Consider the following 23,443-nt stretch of genomic DNA (forward strand, 5'->3'; position numbering starts at 1 on the left):
CTGCATCGTATTGGTCATACAGTAAATCTATAATCTCTCTCAGCCATAAAATGTTAATTTTGTTCTTGATATTAATCCTGGATTCACTTTCAATTTTCTTTTTTTAATCAACATCATACTCTTTTTAGGTAAAATGATTGTTCCTAGAGATGTTCATTATGTAATTAGTTTGTATCATGTGTATGCTTGTGTATTACTGATTATTTGCTTTGCTTGAGCATGTTTACGTCCCAATAAAACATTCAGCATTCAATGTTGTGTTATGCCCTGCATTATATGTAATCACGGTAAATGCGCTATCGTTTTGCGTGCGCAGCGAACCGGACGTCACGTCCCGTGTTGGCAGCAAGTGGCCACAAGTGGGCCCCTGGACACACCCACCGCTGTTGGAGCTGGCCAACTCGCCAAAGCCGCACCACGGCCGGGGCCGGGCCCACAACAATCCCAATACCCACACTATGGTCCTCAATGAACTTTACACGTAGTCAAAGTGCATGTAGTGTTTGAGAGCCCAGGTTACAAGTGTACAAAAATTGCAGAGCCTCCGAGACATAAGGGAAAAGGTAAGTCCCAATCTCAATACCCACACTTTGTCCAATTTTTGTACACTTGCAACCTGCACCCTCAACCCCTTCTTGCACTCAGACTACGCGTGCACTTCAGCGAAGACTGTATGGTGCAAGTGTGGGTATTGGGATTGGGCTTTACACTTGAAGAGATAGTTTTTCGGCACAGGTACAGGAATTCTACCGAATGTCGTCAGTTTCCCGCTATTTTGGTCAAATCCACAATGAATTGTGGGTAATATGCTTCGGCTGAGGGGCCATAGATGTGGGCTCAGCCGAAGTGCGGAACAAGGCAACAAAGGGGGCGGTGGCAACAGAGCACTTAGCAGAATTGGGACATCCTACACACTTGTACCCCTGGCGGTAAGACACAAATGAAGGGCACAAGGGTCTAAGTTTGTATTGGGATTGGGCCATATACATATGATACACTTAACTGTAATAATCAGATATTTATACTTGAAGACATTTTTTTCAGCACAGGTAAAAAAGATAGCTAAAAAGCTAACGACCCAGTGAACTTGCCAGACCAGCGTCGGTGTCCCACATTAGACACCAGTCTTGCTCTCCCTCACACTTACACACACGCACGCACCCCCCCACACAATCCTTTATTAAGTAATGTCATAAATGGTGTGGGTATCGACCAGGGGAGCCCTTCCTCCAATCAAGTTACGCTTAGCACAAATAAACTGAATATAAGTCCACTGTGTACACGAATAACATGGTCATTTTCCAAATTCAAATTAAGGAGAAAAGCAATCCAATCAGAGCAAAGCTTATTACATAATGAATATTAATGAGAGATCCACCTGTTTCATCTGCCAGGCATTTAAGACCATCTTGAATTATCTGAAAAGGGGACATTTCTAACACATTATCTTGCAAAACCGACAAAAGATATCAAAGACTATAATGAAGAAGAGATGTGGCATGGGACCTTTAAAGTTTCCACGGGAGGTGTATTGGTAGGAGCAGCAGTTTCTTCAGGCTGACTGACTCCCTCTACTGACTACTATTGGTCAAGTTCAATGTACAGAAAACTTGATGTTCCTCCTGGTACTCCCAAATACAGTAGTAACATCTAACAGACACCTCCTTTGTGTCGTCATGTATTACCACAGAAACCATATGGGCACAACTACTGAATGAACCAGAACTGTGTTTCTAACCAGATGAGTGGGCTCTTACCAGTTGCCACACCAGAATTTCTTGGCTGCATTCATGTAAATCTTGACGTTAAAGAGACGGTGGGGCCGACATGGCCATGTATTCACTAACAAGTTCATTTTGTATATTTTTTTTTTATCAGGAAAATGAAAAGAGTTGCCATTTTCTCTTTTATCCATTCATCTTGGAGAAATTAGTAAATAATAATTAGTAAATAAGTAACTCCACTTCACTGTATGTGGGCAAATGGTTCTTTTCTTTTCTATTAAACCGGATAGTCCTCTTGAAGCTAGCCCTTCAATGTTGATCCCAGAAACAGGTGTTTGTAAACAGCCTACACGTGAACAATAAACTGTTCCCTCAGTGATACAGTATTTAGCATCAGTCGGCTCTGTAGGATCTGATGTGTATCAATTTTACTAATGGACTCAATCTATTGCACGCGCGTACACACACAGGCCGAGTCTTTCACCACTTTCCACATTGCTGAGGATTATGATAATCTGCTTCTCTCCACTTCCCATTTAGTCACAGTCACATATGAATATATGTTGAACAATAAGAGAAACAAACACTTGAATGTATTGCCTACACCTGGGCACAATGTTTTTTTTCTTTGAGTGACCAAAACAATCCCCAAAATGCACAATGTTGACTACAGACTTATTTTTGCTGTATTAGTTAAAAATATTCAAAAAGTAACTGGCCTCTAAATGCACAATGTTGACTACAGATTTATTGTTGCTGTATTAGTTAAAAATATTCAAAAAGTAACTGGCCTCTAAATGCACAATGTTGACTACAGATTTATTGTTGCTGTTTCTAAGTAAAAAATATTCAAATAGTGTGTGCAAGGAGCTAGAGGTTTGCTGATCTGTACATGCAATTCTCTCTTAAACATGAACAGCGAAAGGCAGTTTAAGATGCCTGTGAGGAACGTATGATTGATTTGAACATCTGAAGAGCAAAAAATGAGTGTGGTGAAAATACCCAAAATAAGGAGTGCATATAATTTATATAAAACAACATTTGGAATTAACAACCAAGGTAAGAAACAAAAACACCCACAAAAATGGGGAGGTGCATATGTACATTTGTGCTCATTAAGTTTACATACCCCTAATTTACATAAACGTATGAGCACAACTGTACAGTATATGCATTTACATTCAAGTTCCTATTTGAGCATAAGGGCTACAAAACTCAAAACAACATCAATCATAAAAGTGCTTCAGAATGAGTATAAGTATATGAGCATAAACACAGCAGACAGGAGTCATTCAAATGACATGTGAACCTTGTGCCGTAATGGAGATGAAACAGTAATAGACCAGCTGGTCAACTTCATCCACCCATTTTCTATACTGTTTATCCTGTTCGGGATTGCAGCGAAACAACATTTGGAATTAACAACCAAGGTAAGAAACAAAAACACCCACAAAAATGGGGAGGTGCATATGTACATTTGTGCTCATTAAGTTTACATACCCCTAATTTACATAAACGTATGAGCACAACTGTACAGTATATGCATTTACATTCAAGTTCCTATTTGAGCATAAGGGCTACAAAACTCAAAACAACATCAATCATAAAAGTGCTTCAGAATGAGTATAAGTATATGAGCATAAACACAGCAGACAGGAGTCATTCAAATGACATGTGAACCTTGTGCCGTAATGGAGATGAAACAGTAATAGACCAGCTGGTCAACTTCATCCACCCATTTTCTATACTGTTTATCCTGTTCGGGATTGCAGCGATCCTTTCCCAGCAGACATCATGATAAAGGCAGACAACACCCCGGACTGGTTGTCAGTCAGACAGCGCACGGATAAATATTTGCATTCACACCATCACTGAGCAAGAATTTAACTTCTTTAAATTATATAATTTATAAATATTTGGAGTATACAGTATATCGACTACCAAATACAGTACATAAAAGAGCTACACAAACAATCTGTACAAACCGAATATATAGCTCTTTTCGCTAAGATAGTTCCATGGATCAGGGGGTAATAAAATGAGTATGTCATTTTAAGAGGTCTGCAAAATGGCTTATTTTACTTTTTATGAGGACAGTGTTCAAATGTGATTAAAAAAAGGCAGCAGGCATTGTTGACGCTAGTGAGGAAAACATTGCAGAAGCAGACGCTCCATTTTTAAAGTGCGTCTTGTGTGAGCAGTTTGACAGAATCACTGTCAGCGTCATGTGACAGTGTGCTTCTCATCTTTGCTACTCTGGCAAAGTGTATAGCCACAAATGCGAGGAGTCCAGCGCCATGTCCAAATCCAATTCGGCCGCCATCCCCTGGTCCAATTGACGTTTGCCAAGGCCCTTTCACGGGGCGGTAACAGCAACAGCACACAGAAGGCCACCAGGATGTGCCAAATGGAATGTGTGTAGTAGTAATTGTCCTCCGTCTCAGCAAAAACATACATGCTCATCCCTATGACAGCACAGAGCATTCCGGGTATGAGGTAGAAGACCCATCTCTGCCAGGATGGAGGGTAACATTGGCGACGCTTAACTCCCCGGTACACCTGGCAACACACAAAGAGAACCATCTCATTCAGTCCCTATCACCACTGATGAAAACAATCAAGGACATATTTTTACAGTTATCCTTCAAAAACATTCAGGAACGTGTGGGTTGTTCTTACACCGCCACCACCGGGCCGAGCCGCTCCCCTCCTGCCAGACAGCTCAACCCTGGCTCCAAGGCAACCTGGTTGATTCTGCCAGTATGCTTGTCTCAAAGATTAAGCCATGCAAGTCTAGCTACATGTGGATCGTAACCTTAACTTGTCAACTTCCAAGCCGTTGTATGATGGCGAGGACTCACCATTATAGTACTCCCCATTTGCCATCGTGATAGTTTTAAAAAGCACTCCTGGCGCTTGATAGGGATCTGTAATATTTAACCTGACGAGCTTTCACATGCATCTCATTACATTTATATTTTCAGCAGTCAGATGTGAATTCAATTAGACGGAATGTTGAGTGATAAATGCTAATTTTATCACTGCTCTCCATTTTAAATACTTCACCTGCCACCGCTACTATCCTGCCAGCATGGCTGCGTAAACAAATGCATGCAGGGGCTCAGTCACGTGACGTATGGAACTCTATAGCCTACGCTAGCATACACCTGGAAATATCATAGGCACACAGGCTACGTTAACACATTGCAAACTGTTTTTGGGGGTATGTTGGAATTGATTAAATGAATTTACATTCATTTCAAAGCGGAAAGACAATTTAAGGTATGAGTGTCTTGAGTTCCAAGCGAGGTCAAGTAACGACTTAAATTCCTATCTCAAGGTACAAATGCATCACTCATCTTTCGGTTTCTCCCCTACGTGAAAGCCGAGATTGAGCTCCGCGCATCCCTTACCCAAACGGCCACCATGATGAGTATGGCAGAGAGGATGGGGCCCAGCAGGTTCCACAGACCTCTGCGGTCCAGCTGCAGTGACATAGCGATCAGCAAAGTCCCAAGAAGAAACAGAGTCTACTTACACAAAAACAGAGAGGCGCAAACCATGTCTGAATAGCCAAGGAAAATACTCAGCAACGGCATAACAGCAGAAGGTCCGTTGTCTTACATATTTCACTGTGTTCCTGACGCGAGCCATGCACAAAATAGTGACCCATATGGAACAGACAGACCCCAGGAAGTCACAGTACTGGAGGGTGTCGTACCTCATTATGCACAACACCGCTATACCGGGCTGGTCACAGGCATGGTAGAACTGTAGTACACAAAAGTTCACACACACACACACACATGCACTCCCAAAATTAAATGCTAAAATTGTAGCCCAACTTTATTATCAACTAGTGTGTTTTGAGTGTTACCGTAGAGAAGAACATAGTGAAGAGGTAAACGGACGCCTCCGTGATGTATAAGCGTCTGATGGCCAACACGATTGCCGGCAGGAAGCTGAGGTTACTGAGCGTGAGCAGCAGCGTGGCTATTACCTGATGGGTGAGCGACAGAGCTTCTGTGTCGTCGGTGCAGCCCCAACCCCTCCAACCTAAACACACATACAAATTAGGGCTGAACAATTTGGAAAAATAATCAGTTTATTTCCACAATATTGCAATTGCGATTTCCATCCATCTATTATCTATAGTGCTTGCAATTGCGATTTAATATGTATAATTTTTGTGTTGCGTTCTTCCCATGGATTTTTTTAAACAAACACTGTAAATACATTATTCTGTATTACAAACAAACAATATCAACCATAAATGATGATGAAAACCAGTTGATCTTACTTGCTGAACACTTTGACTTGCAGTCTTTTAAGCGTTCACTACTTCGGCAGTAGGAGATAAACCGACCGCGAATTTTTAGTAAAATGCCCAGCTCTGGCTTTCAACTTTTCATGAAACGATTTTTTACAGAACCATGTGGACTGCACTTCTAAAGCACAAAATGTACCGAGACACTTTATAATGAATATATAAAATAAAGCCTACCGCTCAACCTTTGTTTTTTTTCCCGAATTGCAGCGCTCGCGAATAGAAAATTGCATTCTATAACACAGCGCCTTCAGTTTGAAAATTTGCTCAATTGTTCAGCCCTGATAAAAATATATCCTCAACACATTAATGTTTTGCAGTTTAGTAAATTAAGCGTTAAGTGAGAGGGAGGGCCTCACAAACAAAAGTACATAATCTCGTGTCTTTTGTGTATGTCGTACCAGACTTGCACACACAGGCACCGTACAGGTAGGTGGAGGCCCTGAGCAGTCTACATTCGCCAAATATGCCACAGTCCTCGACACAGGCACTGACGAAAACCTGTGGGTCCACGTACACAGCTGACACATTGCCGCAGTCACTGTTGCACACACACAAAACAAATGTTAAAACAGAAAGTATTGCAAAAGATCTGGAATATATATCTGATTATACATTTGTATCATTGTTCTCACGCGCCACACTGACAAAAATTAAAGCAAGACCAGCAAAAAAGGAGGAAGTAGATAAGGACTGTATGTGGAAATGGAGTACCGGTAATACTTTAACCTAGTTCATGCCGTGTCACATTATAATTAATTGTACATAATTTACACACTACTTTACATTCTATATGACTGTAATAATATACATAACTTTATTTTTTAAAGGTTTGACAAAACCATTTCACAACTTAATGTCCAACTTATTTTTCAAACCATGTTGGTGATATTTCCCATCTAAAAGAAATGCAAGTACGATTTACCTGCCGCACATGAGTTGCAGAGTGAGGTACCATCTTCCTGACAGAGGAAAGGGCAGCCGGATGACAGCTATGGGAAAACTGGTGCTCACATTCACACCATACCCATCAAATAAACCTTCGGAAACACACATAAGAGTCTTAATGTAAACTTAAAATCAAATGCCAGTCTGTCCATCGCCTGGAGGCCTTCCACGTAAGCCTGTTTCGAGGTGACTCGTAATTCTATGGTTTGAATGGTACAACTGGAATATCCATCACGTCTGCATCAAGAGAATAAAATGTGGATTAAAACTACAATGCTTAAATTGAACATGTTAACAATGCAGTGTAAATGGAAAGCAGAGATAATTGTAGACAGTAGTCAATTGTGTAATGTGGAGGTTACCCTCATTTAAATCATACTAACTGAAACTGAACCATAAGTAGCATTATTACTTTTTATTCATTATTCAATATTCATGAGTTTCTTTCTGTCTCGTCATGAGCCACAGTTGCTGCTTGTCGAGTTATTTATATGCAATGAGGACATGTGTACATTAAAGTTGTTTCATGTGTTCCATTCATGTAAAAACATTAATATGTGCTATGTGTCACTTGACCCAACTCCTACCAGAAATAGACCAGTTCAAAAAATATGATATAGTCATTAATTGATAATTGGGCGCTAAGTTGTACATTCAGCTTTACAACAAATTGCAGTATGACAGAAACCTATCCCAGATTGCAATGAGTAAAGGACATAAAAAAAGATCACTTGAGTTGATCTGATATATATGTCAGTCAGTCGTGCAATGCAAACAACAATGACTATAATAAAAATAAAGGGAAGTCAACTACAAACTTTTACAATAACATGTTCTATACAGCCCTACTAGTCTAAACTTGATATACTGATTAATATCGTGCATGTGGAATACTAATTAAGCAACAAAATGCACTTGTTTTCATACATCTCAGGGGGTGGCCATTTTGTCACTTGCTGTCAACTGAAAATGACATCACGGTCGCTCAGGGCTCAGGTAACAACCAATCACGGCTCAGCTTCAGAAAACAGGTGAACCGTGATTGGTTATTACCCGAGCCCTGAGCATCTGTGATGTCATTTTCAGTCGACAGCAAGTGACAAAATGGCCGCCCGCTGAGATGGATAAAAACGGGTGGCTTTTGCTTCTTAACTCTTTTTCCACAAACGCAAGTGTAATCAAAATGCCGTGATTAGACTATTGGGGACGCATACAACACTATGTTAAAAACTATTTGGGGTTTCACTTCCGCTTTAAGCAGCTCTTATATCCAACCTTATTAGAATCCTTGTTCTATGTTGCAATATGCATTGCGGTTAAACTCGCTAGAACACAGGTGTCAAGCTCCGGTCCTGGAGGGCTGCTTTCCTGCATGTTTTCCAATTCTCCCTGCTGCAACACACCTGTTTCAAATGATCAGGATAGTAAAAGGCTCCTTCAGAGCTTGCTGATGAGGTGATTATTTGAATCAGGTATGTTGCAGCAAGGAGAAATGGAAAACATGCAGGAAAGCGGCCCTCGAGGACCTGAGTTTGACACCTATGCACTAGAACGTGGGTGGTACCTGTGTTGCATTGAAGGGAGTTGCTGAGTTGGAGAACTGGTGCTAGGGGAGTGAAGCAGGCCACCACGGTGCTGCTGTTCCCCAGCGTTACATTAGTCTACAAACAAAGCAAAGCAAGACTTCACTCATGAACAAACATTATACTACATAGTGTATGCAATTTATTAACACTCACAGTGTTGAGTGTGAGCTGCAGGTTGAGTGTCCCACCGGTGACTTGCGCAGGCAGGGGGTATGTAAGGAGAGTGGGGTGGGTCGCACTGACGCTGACATTTGGTCCAGTGGCTGGAGTGAATTGGAGTGAGAGAACATCGGTCTCTTCATAGAGCACTGGGATGCTCCAGACACATGCAGAAGGCAACAAAATCAGCGATGCTGACTGATCGCCGAAGACGACGCGCTCTATTGCCACGGAGTTGTTGCTCGCTAATGCGGAGCTGCTGTTGCTAAGGAGACCGCCGCCATCATCATCTGCAAGACCAACGCTTTTTGGCTTACACCCCACTGAAACACAGCAAGAAATAAAATCAGGTTGTATTTAGCCTCAATTCCACCAAAGTGTACATGTTGGTGTTGTTCAATCAGTAGGGCAGCCTTCTTTTTCAAACTTTCCATTGTCAAAAGAGCAGCAAAATAAATGATGAAATCCCATCATAGCACTTTTTTGGGGCACACTTGAAGGGTACGCTAAAAATAGAGCTAGACACACTCTAATGTGGCAATTGACTTAAAAGACAAAGAAATAAAGCCCACATTTTTACTTAACAGCTACATGCCAAGATAAGAGCTGTCAAGATAAGAGAACTTTCTTGTCTTTCACTGTTGTGCTTTGTTTATTTTGCTATGCTTCTGCTCTATGTGGAATCCTTTGCTTGGTTACACAATGCTGTGTTTGATTAGCTTGCACAACTGTCACCAACCTGTCGATACACCCAGTCGTAGAAACACAAGTCAAATAAGAGTTCACAATTCCAAATCACATTGCGGCAAGCTAAACTGTACTCTAACATTTGGTGTGCTTGTTCATATTACCTGAGTAGTTCGATTCAATGTTGAAAATCACTGTTTGGTTCTCTTGAATGGTCTCCACGACAACACGCAACCAGGTGTCCCAAGGTGGGTTAGGAAGAGTAGCAGAACACCTGAGCCCAGAGCAGTTCATTCTTGCTGGATCAAATAGTAGAGAGCTTGAGCCAATGCTAAGGGCCAGAGAACAGTCTCCACTTCCTGCAGCCTCTGCTGAGGAACAACCATCCACAGACACGGATATTGACGAGGAAAACTGTGGAACATACAACCTAAGAACACAAACATGCAGCACATTAATTGTAGGACTCTCAAGTAAAATGGTGTCACATCATCACACGGTGAATTCATACTTAAGGCGTGCAGGTTTGTTCGGGGCAGCCGTCTGTTTGAGCTTAATTCCTGTCTGTATAATGGGTGTGTCAACTGCCCTCCTGATGGACAACTGAGACCGGAAAAAGTAGGAACATGATGGGAAGCCCTAAAGAATATTAAGATACAAAAAAATGAGAATATGTTGCAATAGATATGATCTTAATTTGCTTTAGGACTGAGAGAAGAAGGACCAGTGTGCTGAATTGACGTTAATGCCGACCAGCCAGTCAATCAACTACTTACTCTGGTGGAACAGGTTGGGCTTGAAAAAAAAATACTACTACTGAAGCTCAATATGGTTAACGAAACACTAGAAACATCTATCCCAATGATGTAGAGATGCACGTTAGACATATCAAGTAATGTTAACCGATAACTACCCTTGTAAATAAAGTTTTTTATACTGATCTGAGTGATCTCATTAAACTGCTCAAATGTACGCATTGTTGTGGACAAAAACAAAGTCGTACGCGCACAGACCTTCTGCTCAATACGCCCATCATCTTCAGGCAAGTGGGTGGCAACAAACCACTCCCCGGGGGCAGGATTGGAGAAGCTTAAGGTTGCTGTACTGAGCGAGGTCACTGGCAGGATCAGAGAGTGAGGAGGGTTCCACACAGTCGTGTTTGGAAAACCAGTGCCCGTTGGGTTAATCACTGGAGGAGCACCCTGCCGAATATGGCTACAAAAAAAAGTGAGAAATAGAATAATACGTAGATGCAGCAGGCAGTGTGAAGTGAATTTAACACATAAGAATCTTACATGGTGACATTCTGCTCTCTGCAGTGAAAGCTGTGGCCTTTGTTCACAGTGAAGTACCAGCGGGCGATGGCCGTCTCCTCTGGTATATGAAACATTTGCAATCTTGCGTTTCCATACCAACCATACTTGGACAACTTTTGAGCTGGCTTGGACGAGAGCTCTGATACAAATGTCACCTCCCCCACATCTGTGATGTGTTTACATGTGGAAAAATAATGTTATATACAATGTATTCATTACTTACATTATAAAATCGGGTAATTATTGTTGCGATCGTAAAGAATTGAAAAGATCTTATCAACATTATCGTATACTACCAATGATCAAATAACCATGTTATTCAACTTTTTAAACACTGGGGAAATACATATACATATTTAATATACCAAACCTTAAAAAGCCAACATTTTAAACTGAACTCAGTCAACGCTCTAGTCTTATTGTGCACTTGTCCCATGGATCTTAGCCAAGTGGCTAACTTGCCGTCGCCCCCCAGATATTTATTTCGTGCTTACCGTTTCCAAATGTTGCCTTTGCAAGGGCCAAAAAAAGGAGGAAATAACGTGCCATGTTCCCGATGCGACTGTTTGAACCATTACATCGTCCCTTGGTCAGCCTCAATGTCAGACTAGTCTATCGATAAATGCGTTGGTGTGCTCTACTTCCTGGTTCCTACTCTAAATACAGCACGCCATACAGACGTTTAGCAAGACGCCGTATTACGTCACATCTGTAACTAATAGTTGATTTACCAATGTTATCTAATCGGATATATTGTTGAATTTGAATATTAATGTGTGATATTATGTGTTTGTTTGCTGCCTAGACCCAAACGTGACGTATTTTATTTTCTCTGCCTATGACGTAAAACCAAATTGTTTCTACGGCAGCCTGCTGGGATAATGTATAAATTGTAGTGTAACAAAACCATTGCTTAAACAATTGCAAGACATATATATATATTTTTTTATTAATTGATATCAATAGTCATTGTTGCAAATATGTGCAGTGCATATATGTGCAGTGCTGAATGTTAAAAATACTGTCCTAGTTTCTAGTCATTCAAAAAATACGTTGTCTTAAGCACAATAGTAACAACAATCTCTTCGATACAAATTCAAACGTCATTATACGATAATTAAAATATTGTGATTTCCAATAATTGCTAAGCTATTGCTTATAAAAGAAGAGGTAAATAAATACCTGATTGCATTTTTATTAATGTACTCACTGGTTGCATTTTTCATTAGGAAAAATAGTCTCACATTAGAAAGATATGTTATTTGAGTTGCACTAATTGCATATCATAAAAATGTCACATCATCCTGTGACTCTATCCAGCACCACTGAGCATCATACCCGAACAAAACTGCAGCCATCTTCTCATCCTCTTCTGTTATTCTGTCATGACTTTGGTGCTTTGTCTCCTGCGACCTTTTATTCAGGTCAAAGTTGTTACATCCTTGCTGAACATGTGTGATAGGGTCAGCATCTGCTTTTAGGTCCTGTGAAGGGTGAGCTTCTGAGTGCTGGGGTTGTGACTCTTGGAAGTTGGTCCGAGCTATACAATTTGTGGATGGGCTGGACTCTTGCCTTGAAGTTTCAACATAGCTACTTTCATGCGAATGGTCACTGTCAGTGTGCGTTGGATCTGATGATTCTTGACTAAAGGTGTGAGGCAAATCTTCGGGGTATGTTGATCTCGGAATGTCCCTGTTCGAGAATTAGGAGTGTATAATATTCAGTGCAGCATGAGCACCAAAAACCAAACCAGAGAGAGAGGGAGAGAATAGCACAGTATTGTATCAAAAACATCGGAAAAGATAATAAAAGACACTTAATCTTTGTATTTATATATGTCCCCGAACAATGCACCTGCATGGAGACAGTGAGTGTGGAGGCTCCTCTAATGTCACCAGACTGCTTAGACTTCCTGTCAGGCTACTGTCACGACTGGCCGTGGTGCTCCGCTCCATCATGAGCCAATGCATTGACTCTATACCCTCATGCACGGCAACCAGCTGCCGTAGAATCTTCACATCTGCAGAGCGCATCCACTTCTGGATAGACACAAAAGTAGTAAAATTACTGTAGTGCAGTTCAAAAGGCAACTTGTTTGTATAATTACTATTGACTTTTTTGGTGGTGTATTTTTTCAAAAAGTTCCAATATACAGTACCATGAAAAAGTATTTGCCATTTTCTCAATTTCATGTTTTTTTTTTTTTTTAAAAACATAAATTCCCCACTTTGATATTTAAGATCAACAAACAAATAAAGATATCAGGCAAAGACCAGTAAACATAAAATGCAGTTTTCAAATGGTGATTTGTTTAGGAAAAAACTATTCAAAGCTACATGGCCCTTCAAGGACAGATGAGAAATAATGTAATTGTCATTGATCAGTCTGGGAAGGCACACAAAGCCATTCTGAAAGCTTTAGGACTCCAAGTCCCAAGAGCACGGCGACAAATTAACCAGCAGGTCACAAACAAATCCAGGAAAACATCTAAAGAAGTGCAGGCCTCCCTCACCACAGTTAAGTTAACAATAAGAGACTGAACAAAAATGACGTTTTGATAATGATCCAATGGATGAAGGTGCAGCATTACGCAGAGAATTATATATTCGTCACGAGATCAGTGTGTGGCATTTCCACATAATTATCTTTTTGAGCTTTAAAGCTTCACGTGACAGTCCATCACACTGAAAAACGTTCCTGTTGAATTTATTTACCGGTACCTTAAAAATGCCGTTCATGCTTGGAACACCTCCAGCGTTGCCGAATTAAAGAAATTCTGCAAGGAAGAGCTGGCCAAAATATCTCCACAGAGATAGGAAAGAATCTTGACTAGTGGCCAGTCATAGAAGATACTTGATTTCTATTGTTTCTGCTGAATGTGGCCCAGACAGTTATTGTGGGCATAATTACAGTTTCACACAGGGCTTGGTAAATTATTATTTCTCCTTAATTCCTAATAATTACCTTTAAAAAAAATGTATTTGATGTTTACTTGGATTGTTTTTGTCTGATATTTAAATTTGTTTGATGATCGTCAAGATCAAGGAGAGAAGAATTTGAGAAGGCAAATACCTTATCGCAGCACTGTATTTTCCTTTCCGTATTATGCTAAAGGCCAAAATACAGACAAAAAAACCCAACAACAGAATAAAGCATAATATAAATTCATCAACACATTTCTCGTTCTACAGTAAAAAAAAAAAATGCACTGCATCATGAAAATGAACCACTCTGCAGGTATATTCTACACTTATGATTCTGGACAGGCAGGTACAGTGCAGTATAGTATGGGTAGCGTATAGCTAATGTACCACAGGGATCTTTGGTTTTCACAATTCCGTTCCCTCAGTGGTGATGTAACCGACAAAATAACAACACATTTGTACCGTACGTACTGTAATTCAGATCACGTTACCGACCTACACTAACCTAGTACAGTTATAAATGCTGTGTATATATTTGTAAGGAAACATATAAAGACAATCAGGTGAAAAAAAGTACGGCAGGATTATGCCTGCTTTAGCGTGCCATACGTTTTGCAACATTTTTGTTTGGTTGTGTGCAGTGAGATTTTTGTAATATAAAATGGGTTACCTTGGCTCAGTTTAGGTTGAGAAACTGGTCGTAAAATTGCAATATACGCGGTATCTGTTATTTTGCTTAACTGAATGAACATAAAACTCATTCAATCCCAAAGACATATTTATTTGTCACAGTTTTTTCACAGTCCAGCCATTCAATATCAGGAACTTATTTTTTTCAAACGTTAGGGTAAAAGTGGGTCTGAAAAGGCATATGACGAAAATCCTCCTTACCATCTCTTGTTTGAGGTTGTTGAATTTGTTGGCAAAAGAATCACTGAAAAGGCAGTCTTGCTCCTTTATCTCACCGTCTTCCGGGTCCGCAGCATCCCTCATCAAAAGCAGAAGACTCTCAGGTATTTTCCGGCCAACTTTAATTTCCAGCTCCTTCAAATATGGAAATGGGACACTAACACAAGCCTCCTCTGTCATGTTGCACTGCTCAACAGTCTTTTTACGTCCGTTATTAATAAAAGATGGATTAGTGAATGTTAGAGCGACCGGTGTAGCAGTTAGCTCCTCAGCAACATTCTACAACATCCTATATGCGCATACATGTTAGCTTCATGAAAGAGCACGATTAACGTGAAAAGACCGGTAAAGAAAAACTAGTGACAATGTCACAGTGCATTGATGCCAGAGGTTGCTGGTTTGTGGGGAGGGGAAATGTTCTTTGTGTGGTAGCCAAACAATGGTGGGAGTTTCATTCCGCAGGTCACATTCAGAAGCTTCATGACTCCATACCAGTAATGTAAGGGAGAGATCATGTGACCACAGACCGGCTCCAAAGGTCAACAGTATGTCATACAGAAGGGACATATTGTCTATGTATTTATACTGTGTTTATGTTCTACAGTATACACAAAGTGAAGCGTATTTAGCCGTTTGAGACGTTAGCACAGGGATGGGCTAAGTATGGCCTACAGGCCACATCCGACCCATTCTGTTAATCTGGCCTACTGAGCAGTTAGATTATCAAGAGTTGTTGGAAAAAAATAGTATAATGCATAACAATTAGTATTAGTGAAATAATCGGTTGATTAATTATAACGTAATTAATTATGAACAACAACGTTTTAAAAATGAGCCTAAATTATGATTTTGTGGTTAAAATAAACCATTTGACTCAAATTAAAATAATCTTTAAATAAATTGTAAAAAAAAGGGAATCATGAATCAAATGATTAAAATAAAAACATGTTGACATTTACTTCTTCTTATTATTATTCTTCTTACTATTATTCTTATTCTTATTATTATTTTACGGCATCTCCTCAGCGAATGGCCTGACCGGCCAATCTGTTTGTTTTAAAAATAAAATGTAGCCAAACAGAAAATGTGTCCGGCAATCTGTTGATGAAGTAGTAAAATGAGAAATAAAAATAACAAAATATTTAAACCTAAAGAAATAATTCACGTGAAGTTAGTGATTGTGAGGCTCTTCCAATTATAGTTTGCAAAGGGAAGGCATAAAATGATACAAAGTATGATCCAGCAGAGGGAGACAAACTTTGCTGTTTCCAACCCAGATGTACAAACACAAACTGCTGGAACCTACTGTACATACGTAAGATTGAATCGACAGTGTTGAACAGGGGTTCAGAGCAATTACATAGATACTCTCCCAACCCATTTAAGTTTAATACAAAACGAAACAATTAAATATTTATTTTCCACAGAGTGGATCAACGGAATTTAATCAAATGCCCATCCTAATGTTGTGCCATTTATTTGGTATCAGGCAAGCATTCACCTAAGGACAACTTAAAAAAAAATAGTTATATTGATTTAAAATATCATATATTGCTCTCAAAACTTCTTCGCGATCTTCTATTGATAGGTGAATCTCACATTAAGTCTAGGATGGAGAGTTGATTTGTGTGACATAAGATGATGAAACTTTACACGTCTCAAGCATGAGACTCAAGGCCAAGCGACCAGGTCCAGCCCACTAAACTTATCGACTATTCATGTTTCAAGCTTAAAATATCAAAATTGCAAATTGTCTTCACTCTTAAACCTTTGAGATATTGCATTTTTTGTTACCAATCCCCCATTAAAAATAAATATACTATTTGAACAAACAGTTTTTACTGGCCTCTGATTTAAAAACTAGTTATTCATCAATTTGTTATGTAAACGTTAAATGAGGCAATTAGGGCTGTTCGATTTCGCCTAATAAGAAAATCCCGATTGTTTGCTCTCGAGTTGTATTGTACATACGGGGCACACACTACACTACGGATCTATTTTTGGCCGGTTTATTAAATAAGCGCTCACTTGCCTGAGCAAAGGTAGCAGAATCGCCAGTAGGTAGCCATGGATGCTATTGTTGTTGTTTTCGGACTGCGCGCTCATAGGAGGAAGCGGAAATGCAGAGGAAACTACGGTGGCTTAGATACACCAAAACAAACATACACAAAAATGAACGTGCCGATTTAACCTTTTTTAACATCGCGTTTTCCAGAAAATTCGGTTTCGGTTCAAAATCGCTTAATCAAGCAGCCCTAGAGGCAATCATAGATTTATTTGGATTCACAGTCATAACAGCCCTCCGAAGGACACAATAACTACAAAAATGCGTTTGACATCCCTGGTTTGGTCATAAAATGCCGCAGTCACATTTACTGTTCTGTCCAGTGGGACGTTATAGTGCAGGTGACTGGGATACAAAATGCTATATAAAACTACAATAAATCCGGTCCGCAGAGACTGTTGATATTTTTAAGGGGAGGCTCAAAACATACCTTTTTAGTTTGGCTTTTAAATACTGTAATGTGATTCTTCTTCTGGTTGTCAGAAGAATACAGTAGTGTTTCTTTACTAATACTACATTTCCACCTGATGACAAGAAATGATGAATTAAAATTCCTTGCACATGAGCTGTGTGCAACAGATTTACAGGACACAGCGGAGTCTCTGTGGAAGAGGACATCTGCGGATCCTGCCACTTTCAAGTGACGTGATCCCCATCTAAATAGATGGCCTGACAACCTGATGAGGGAAGAAGAAGCCTGTAGGGGGCAGCAGTCATCATACATTTATGTACACAGGTGTTTTATGATGCTCTCAGGGCTAAACGGTCCGGCCTGATTTTTCACCTCTGGGATTTGATTCATGAGGTCCAACAGAGATTGTGTTGCACCATCGTGGCAGTCCGACTCTGAGCAACCCTGAAAACTGAGCCTATAGGTCAACATAATGACTGATTCATCGCCTCCAAAATAAAGAGGTAATGTCATTTTACAGGAGGTACTGCACTATTAGTTCCACATCTTTTTGACCACTATACTTGATTGCTGCAAAGAGGTTCCACAATATAATCAGAGATCAAATTCGTTATACCTGACAGAATGCTGTAATTTCCTTGGAATGGAGAAGGGGGGAGGGGAGGTAGACATACATTTACCGGGAGGAAGTCAATGTCTCTGAGGTCAGTCTTACATGAGAAAGTGGGTAACCATAAACAAATGTGGCACACAGAGAGAATTATGTCTTTAATGAGTCAGTGTCCCTAACTTCCAGTTGGAGGGAAATCATAAACCTGAGCAAACATTTCAAATGGCTTAAAAATGTGCAGGTTGTTGAAAGGCCTTCATTATGAGCATATAATATTTAACTGCATCTGTCTGTGCAGTAACAAGTGATTTAGGGGTAATCATAAAGAAGGTCGGCATTTATTTGGGCAGCTGTTCTGCCCAATTCCAGGTGGCAAAATCCCTGACATATGCAAATAGCGCAGATATATTCACAAAATATCCCATACAAAATAAATTAAGCATGTTGATAAAAAAATGTAGGACCATGCTGACAGTTAACCAAAAGGGTGCTCTTGCAAAAAGACTATTTATTGTTGTAACAAGGTCAACAATGACCATAAATTCTAAACAAATTGATTTTCAGCTCTTAACATTAATTCACTGTTAATTAAGAGTGAGGTCAATATTTGGCATGTTGGACCTATTGAGCACTGTCTTGATTTTTACATGATATGATGAGTTATATACAGTATGTTAATGTTTTGTTAGACGGACAGACAGACAGACAGACAGACAGATAGATAGATAGATAGATAGATAGATAGATAGATAGATAGATAGATAGATAGATAGATAGATAGATAGATAGATAGATAGATAGATAGATAGATAGATAGATAGATAGATAGACAGATAGATAGATAGATAGATAGATGGATAGATAGATAGATAGATAGATAGATAGATAGATAGATAGATAGATAGATAAATAGATAGATAGATAGATAGATAGATAGATAGATAGATAGATAGATAGATAGATAGATAGATAGATAGATAGATAGATAGATAGATAGATGATACATACATACATACATACATACATACATACATACATGCATTGAGATAGTCATAATTCTTCAATCACATGAATGTGCATATATTTAGATTCCATGGGGGCGGGGGGGGGGGGGGGGGGGGGGGTATCGAATGGCTTTAGCGATGGGGACAGTGTGCCAGGAAAACCTTTGGCTTTACACGGTCTGCAGAGGTCCACAAGGGAAGGGAGATAAATATTGCCATTTTACTGCACAATTACACTCTCGCCCAAAATCCCCAATTTCATCCAAGTCTCTAAAGAAAGATAAACTTCCATATGTGCCCAAATCGGTCAGATGTCAAACAGTGTATGGTGCGCAGTATAGAAAACGAATCTGCATTCGAGAAAACAAAGTAATCTGTATAAGAAAGAACAATTAAAGACTCCTCATGAGTTTCTATTAAAGGAATGAAATCTCTCTGTGCATCTGTTTCCATTTAGGACCCTAAAGAGAGCTGAAGTTAACTAACGGCTGTCATATGCACAGACAGAAGTCCATAAACATTCACTGACTGTATGCTGTTTACTTTACCTGACAAAGAGCAAAGTTACTGTGTCCGAAAAGCAAAGTCCTTAAATTTCTTTCCATGACAACCAACATTAGAGTACATGAAAGTGTTTTTGGCAGCATGCTAATGAAAAGCTTCCTGCTGCATGAATCTTTGTTGCAAAAACAGATGACAGCGGCACCACAGCATTTGTACAGCACTTGATCGAACGCTTGATAGGAAATGCCCAAAGGAGCGTGAGCCAGAGGCCACGGGGTCACTGGGTTCTAAGCCCATTAACATTCCTGAATAAATAACCCTCGGGAACATTATTGTTGAGACGTTTAACCGGAGTTTCCTTCCATTGCCCGGGAGAATGACCAGTCATTACTGTGGCATCTGTTTACAACTTGGAGGACGACGAAAGAAAAAAAAAGAATCATCATATATTTTAAAACCTTTCTGTCAATCCCTTCGCTTTCTATAAAATAACCTGCCCCATATTAAGATTTAATCTTTTCTGGTACAGTGTTGTTTCTTGCTATCACTTAGATTATGTCATGTTTTCTTTGAAATATATTTAGTCACGCAAAAGCGGCCAAATTGTGTGACTGGCAGTAAAAGTTCAAACATGTCAGCCTGAGTGATAACATCTTTTATAGCAAAGAACCCCAAAACACTTAAGCTGCATCTCATTCTAAGGTTATGTTTTCAAAGGAGCTTTTGTAGATTTGTGTACAAGACAAAATGTATGTTTAAGATATGTTTTGGGAGTTATGGCTTAAAAAAATATGTTGGGGTCGACTTCCACTTTAAGGTTTCTCTTGACATCTGATAATTTGCTGACTTTGATTGGAAGCGGGGAAATGCTGTAAGACCAATTCTCACTGTGTGTACCCCACTAAACACTTTTCCATGGTTTGGTGAATGCCAGTAGACATTATCGGTCTGCCTACAGTGTGCCAACTGCAAAGTTTGGTGGAGATATAGATATGTATGGAAATTTTTATGCCTTAAAATGGAAGTCAATACCAGCATTTTCTTTACAGTAATACAGGATGACCCCCAAAAAACGGCCCCAACTTTCAATAGACATAATTTCTTAAACTCTTTTTACAGAATCAAATGTAACTTGAGGTATGACTTTATTGTGTTTGGAACATCATATCAATACATTATACTCATTGGCCTTTTCGTCTTCAGAAATCCATTTCAAATTTCTTAGTCGAAATTTTCTTTCGGGGGCGTTATTTTGGAGTCACCCTGTATGTTCTATGCAGCCCCACTAGTCTCACCATGACATTCTGATTGGTACTGTATTTTTGTGGCATATGAGTTGAGTAGTAAAATCCACCCGTTTTTGTACATCTCAGGGAGCGGCCATTTTGCCACTTTCTGTCAAATGAAATTGACATCACAGTTGCTCAGGGCTCAGAAAACGACCAATCACGACCCACCTGTTTTCTGAAACTGAGCCATGATTGGTCGTTATCCGAGCCCTGAGCAACTGTGATGCCATTTTCATTTGACAGAAAGTGGCAAAATGGCCGCTTCCTGAGGTGGCTAAAAATTTGTTGATTTTGCTGTTTCACTCATATTCCACAAACACGACACAAATCAGAATGCTGTATTTAGACAAGTGGAGGTGCAGAGAACATATTATTGTAAAGACAACTTTTAGGTTGAGTACCTCTTTAAACTTTGTGGAAAGGTTTGGGAAAATGTTCTGTTCCATAATGTCTGTGCACGAGGCATGCTGAGGTGGATTTCATCAGTTTTCAGCAAATACATTTGAGAGGATCTTAAGCAGCAAATGTTAGCCAGGCCCTCACTCGAATCCAACAGCAGTAACCTTTGACACCACAAATGTTCTTCTGGATAAATGGACAAAAGTTCCCACATGCACACGCCAAATGCTTGGAGAAGAAAGTCTTCCCAGAAGAACTGTTATACAGTAACTGCAAAGGAAGGCTATCGCCACATTAATGTGCATGGTATTAAAAAAAAAAAAAAACTCCTATATGAGTAAGTGTGATTCAATACTTGTCTGTATACTTTAGTGTGTTGACTACAGAACTATTGTATAAGATCTACTCTAGAAAGTTGTTGTCCAATGAAAGCCTTTCTTGAACAGGTTTGTGCGGGTTTGGCTTTAGGAAAAATCCTAATAATCAAACTTATATTTTGCCTTTCAAGATGCCTTTCAAGCAAAGGTTTCAAAATTTTGTTTGTCCGTCTTGTGATTCAGGCCTCATGATTATAATGAGTCAATAGACAGTGCTGCCGTTATTGCTAAATAGTTTTACACCTCATTGTTTTTTAGTGTGTAATGCGTCTCTTCTGCACATTGATGTGAAACCTTTCCAACAGCTGACTACGGGATCCAACACAATAGCCCCCCTCCCGCAACCGAAGGCTTTCGCTTTGCCAAATATTTGAGGTTCTCTCCCCCTCACTTTCTCTGAGTGTGTCATGTCGTTTTAGATAGAGATGGTGAGGAGACACAAACCACTGACAGCCTGTAAGATGGAGCTCGGAGCACAGCTTGGAGCCTTCTAGATAGGAGTAGAGCCTACCATCACCCCATCCCCCACCCCCCGCCCCCCTCACAATGACGCACACATGCCATGCTGGTGGAGGTCAACCGTGACGGAGGAGACATATTAATGATGAGCTGAAATATTGCCTCACTTGATTGGGTGATTTTTCTCCTCAGCACCGGTGAAAGCTCCCTCCTAAGTGATCTTTCGGCGACATATATTCATCACCGGAAAGGTCACAGTGAGCGCCTGTCGAGTGACACGAGAAAGAAGTTGAAAAACAATCAGAAGGCGTCTGGCGGTCTTCCAAAGGCAACATGGGGTCCAGTGGGATGGGGATGTGGGGGGTGGTTGGACCTTAGATTAGAAGTAAATCACTCAAGGCTTGCAAATCTCTTCTACCTTTTCTTCTATTTTTCCGCTATGTGTCATGTTTCTCCCTCAGCTCTTTCTTTGGTTACTGCACGAAAACACACATGGAGGGCGGCTTTCTCAACACCATCACCACGTAAACGCTCAATGGCCGTAGCATTAGGTACGCTTTAGTGACCCCCCGTTCATCAAGGGCGCTATGTTCCAAACCCACTCGCGATTTAGAGATGCAATGAAGAGCGATACACCTGTGTTCTGAGTTTGGTCATGTGATGTTCACCAGCTGAGCTGTGACTGGTCGTTATTTGCCCCCTGAGCAACTGTGATGTCATTTTCAGTTGACAAATGTGACAAAATGGCCACGCCCTGAGATGGATAAAACAGGTGGATTTTGCTGCTTCATTCATATTCCACAAACACAAAATTAATCAGAATAGACTTGTGGGGCCACATAGAACATGTTATTGTTATTGACTTCTACTTTAAGGCCCATGTACTAGTGCTCACTTAGTTCTCACCAGTAAGACAATTCAGCACACTATTAGAATGTCTTGGGCTTACTTGTAGAACGACTGTGTCTTTCTAGAGACCATTTTCACAATACCCTTTTCTGCACGAGTAGAACAACTTTCTTAAAAATTGTGTTCTTTGTGATTGTACTACTAGTAATTAGTGAAGAGTTAAGTAGTAGAATTGTATAATGTCACTAGGAGTACTAGTAGCATACAGTTGTCAGCTCATGCAGGGTTGCCTCACTAGTAACATGTCTTAGTTGTTCGACAATATCCTTGATATCCAGTTGAAAGAAGTCAACGCCAAAATTTTCTATACAAAAATATGCTGTGTGCAGGCCCACTAGCCGAAACATGGCATTCTGATGAATATTGCCTTCGTGGAATATGAGTTCAGCAGTAAAATCCATCTGTTTTTGTCAACCTCAGGGGCAGCCATTTTGCCACTTCCTGTCTCAGGACTCAGGTAACGACCAATCACGACTGACCTGTTTTTTTTAAGCTAAGCCATGATTGGTTGTTACATGAGCCTTGAGCAACTGTGATGTCATTTTGTCAAGGGACAAAATGGCTGCCCCCTGAGATGGGTAAAAAAGGTGGATTTTGCTGATTAACTCATATTCCACAAACGAAATATTAACCAGAATGCCATGTTTAGAACAGTGAAGGCATAGAAAATATTATTTCAAAGTTTTTTGGCGGGGTTGACTTCCACTTTAAAGTCATACTGGTTGGCCAAAAGGGACACTTACAGTGCAAAAGGAAAAGGTTAGTGTGCTACTAGTGTGCTCAAGTGTCTTACTAGTAAGGACAAAGAGTTTAAGAGTAGATAAGGATATTGAAA

The 23,443-nt window shown here is 40.0% G+C and overlaps 2 protein-coding genes across 3 annotated transcripts; both read right to left on the reverse strand.

Moving 5' to 3' along the window:
- Nucleotides 1-2,732: 2,732 nt before the first annotated feature.
- Nucleotides 2,733-11,438, reverse strand: pgap6 (post-glycosylphosphatidylinositol attachment to proteins 6). Of its 2 annotated transcripts, none has more exons than XM_086043510.1 (13): nt 11,242-11,438; nt 10,727-10,913; nt 10,445-10,646; nt 9,943-10,034; nt 9,596-9,861; nt 8,739-9,067; nt 8,564-8,660; nt 6,977-7,091; nt 6,453-6,592; nt 5,602-5,780; nt 5,349-5,495; nt 5,138-5,254; nt 2,733-4,283 (listed from the first exon to the last, which is right to left on the reverse strand). In XM_086043510.1, exons 1-13 carry the CDS (start codon nt 11,294-11,296, stop codon nt 3,948-3,950), a joined length of 2,262 nt encoding a protein of 753 aa, XP_085899636.1. In that variant the 5' UTR covers nt 11,297-11,438; the 3' UTR covers nt 2,733-3,947. The 2 variants fall into 2 exon arrangements, with proteins under 2 accessions (XP_085899636.1, XP_085899635.1); XM_086043509.1 differs by having other exon boundaries at nt 9,943-10,070.
- A 273-nt stretch (nt 11,439-11,711) lies between these two features.
- LOC147140692 (uncharacterized) lies at nt 11,712-16,583 on the reverse strand. Its single transcript, XM_086043511.1, has 3 exons — nt 14,563-16,583; nt 12,602-12,786; nt 11,712-12,439 (listed from the first exon to the last, which is right to left on the reverse strand). The coding sequence occupies exons 1-3, from the start codon at nt 14,758-14,760 to the stop codon at nt 12,031-12,033; spliced, it is 792 nt and encodes a 263-aa protein (XP_085899637.1). The 5' UTR covers nt 14,761-16,583; the 3' UTR covers nt 11,712-12,030.
- Nucleotides 16,584-23,443: the final 6,860 nt, after the last annotated feature.

Source organism: Filicampus tigris, chromosome 10 (assembly GCF_054856515.1).
Source record: "Filicampus tigris isolate MCC_2025a chromosome 10, RoL_Ftig_1.0, whole genome shotgun sequence".
NCBI lineage: Eukaryota > Metazoa > Chordata > Actinopteri > Syngnathiformes > Syngnathidae > Filicampus > Filicampus tigris.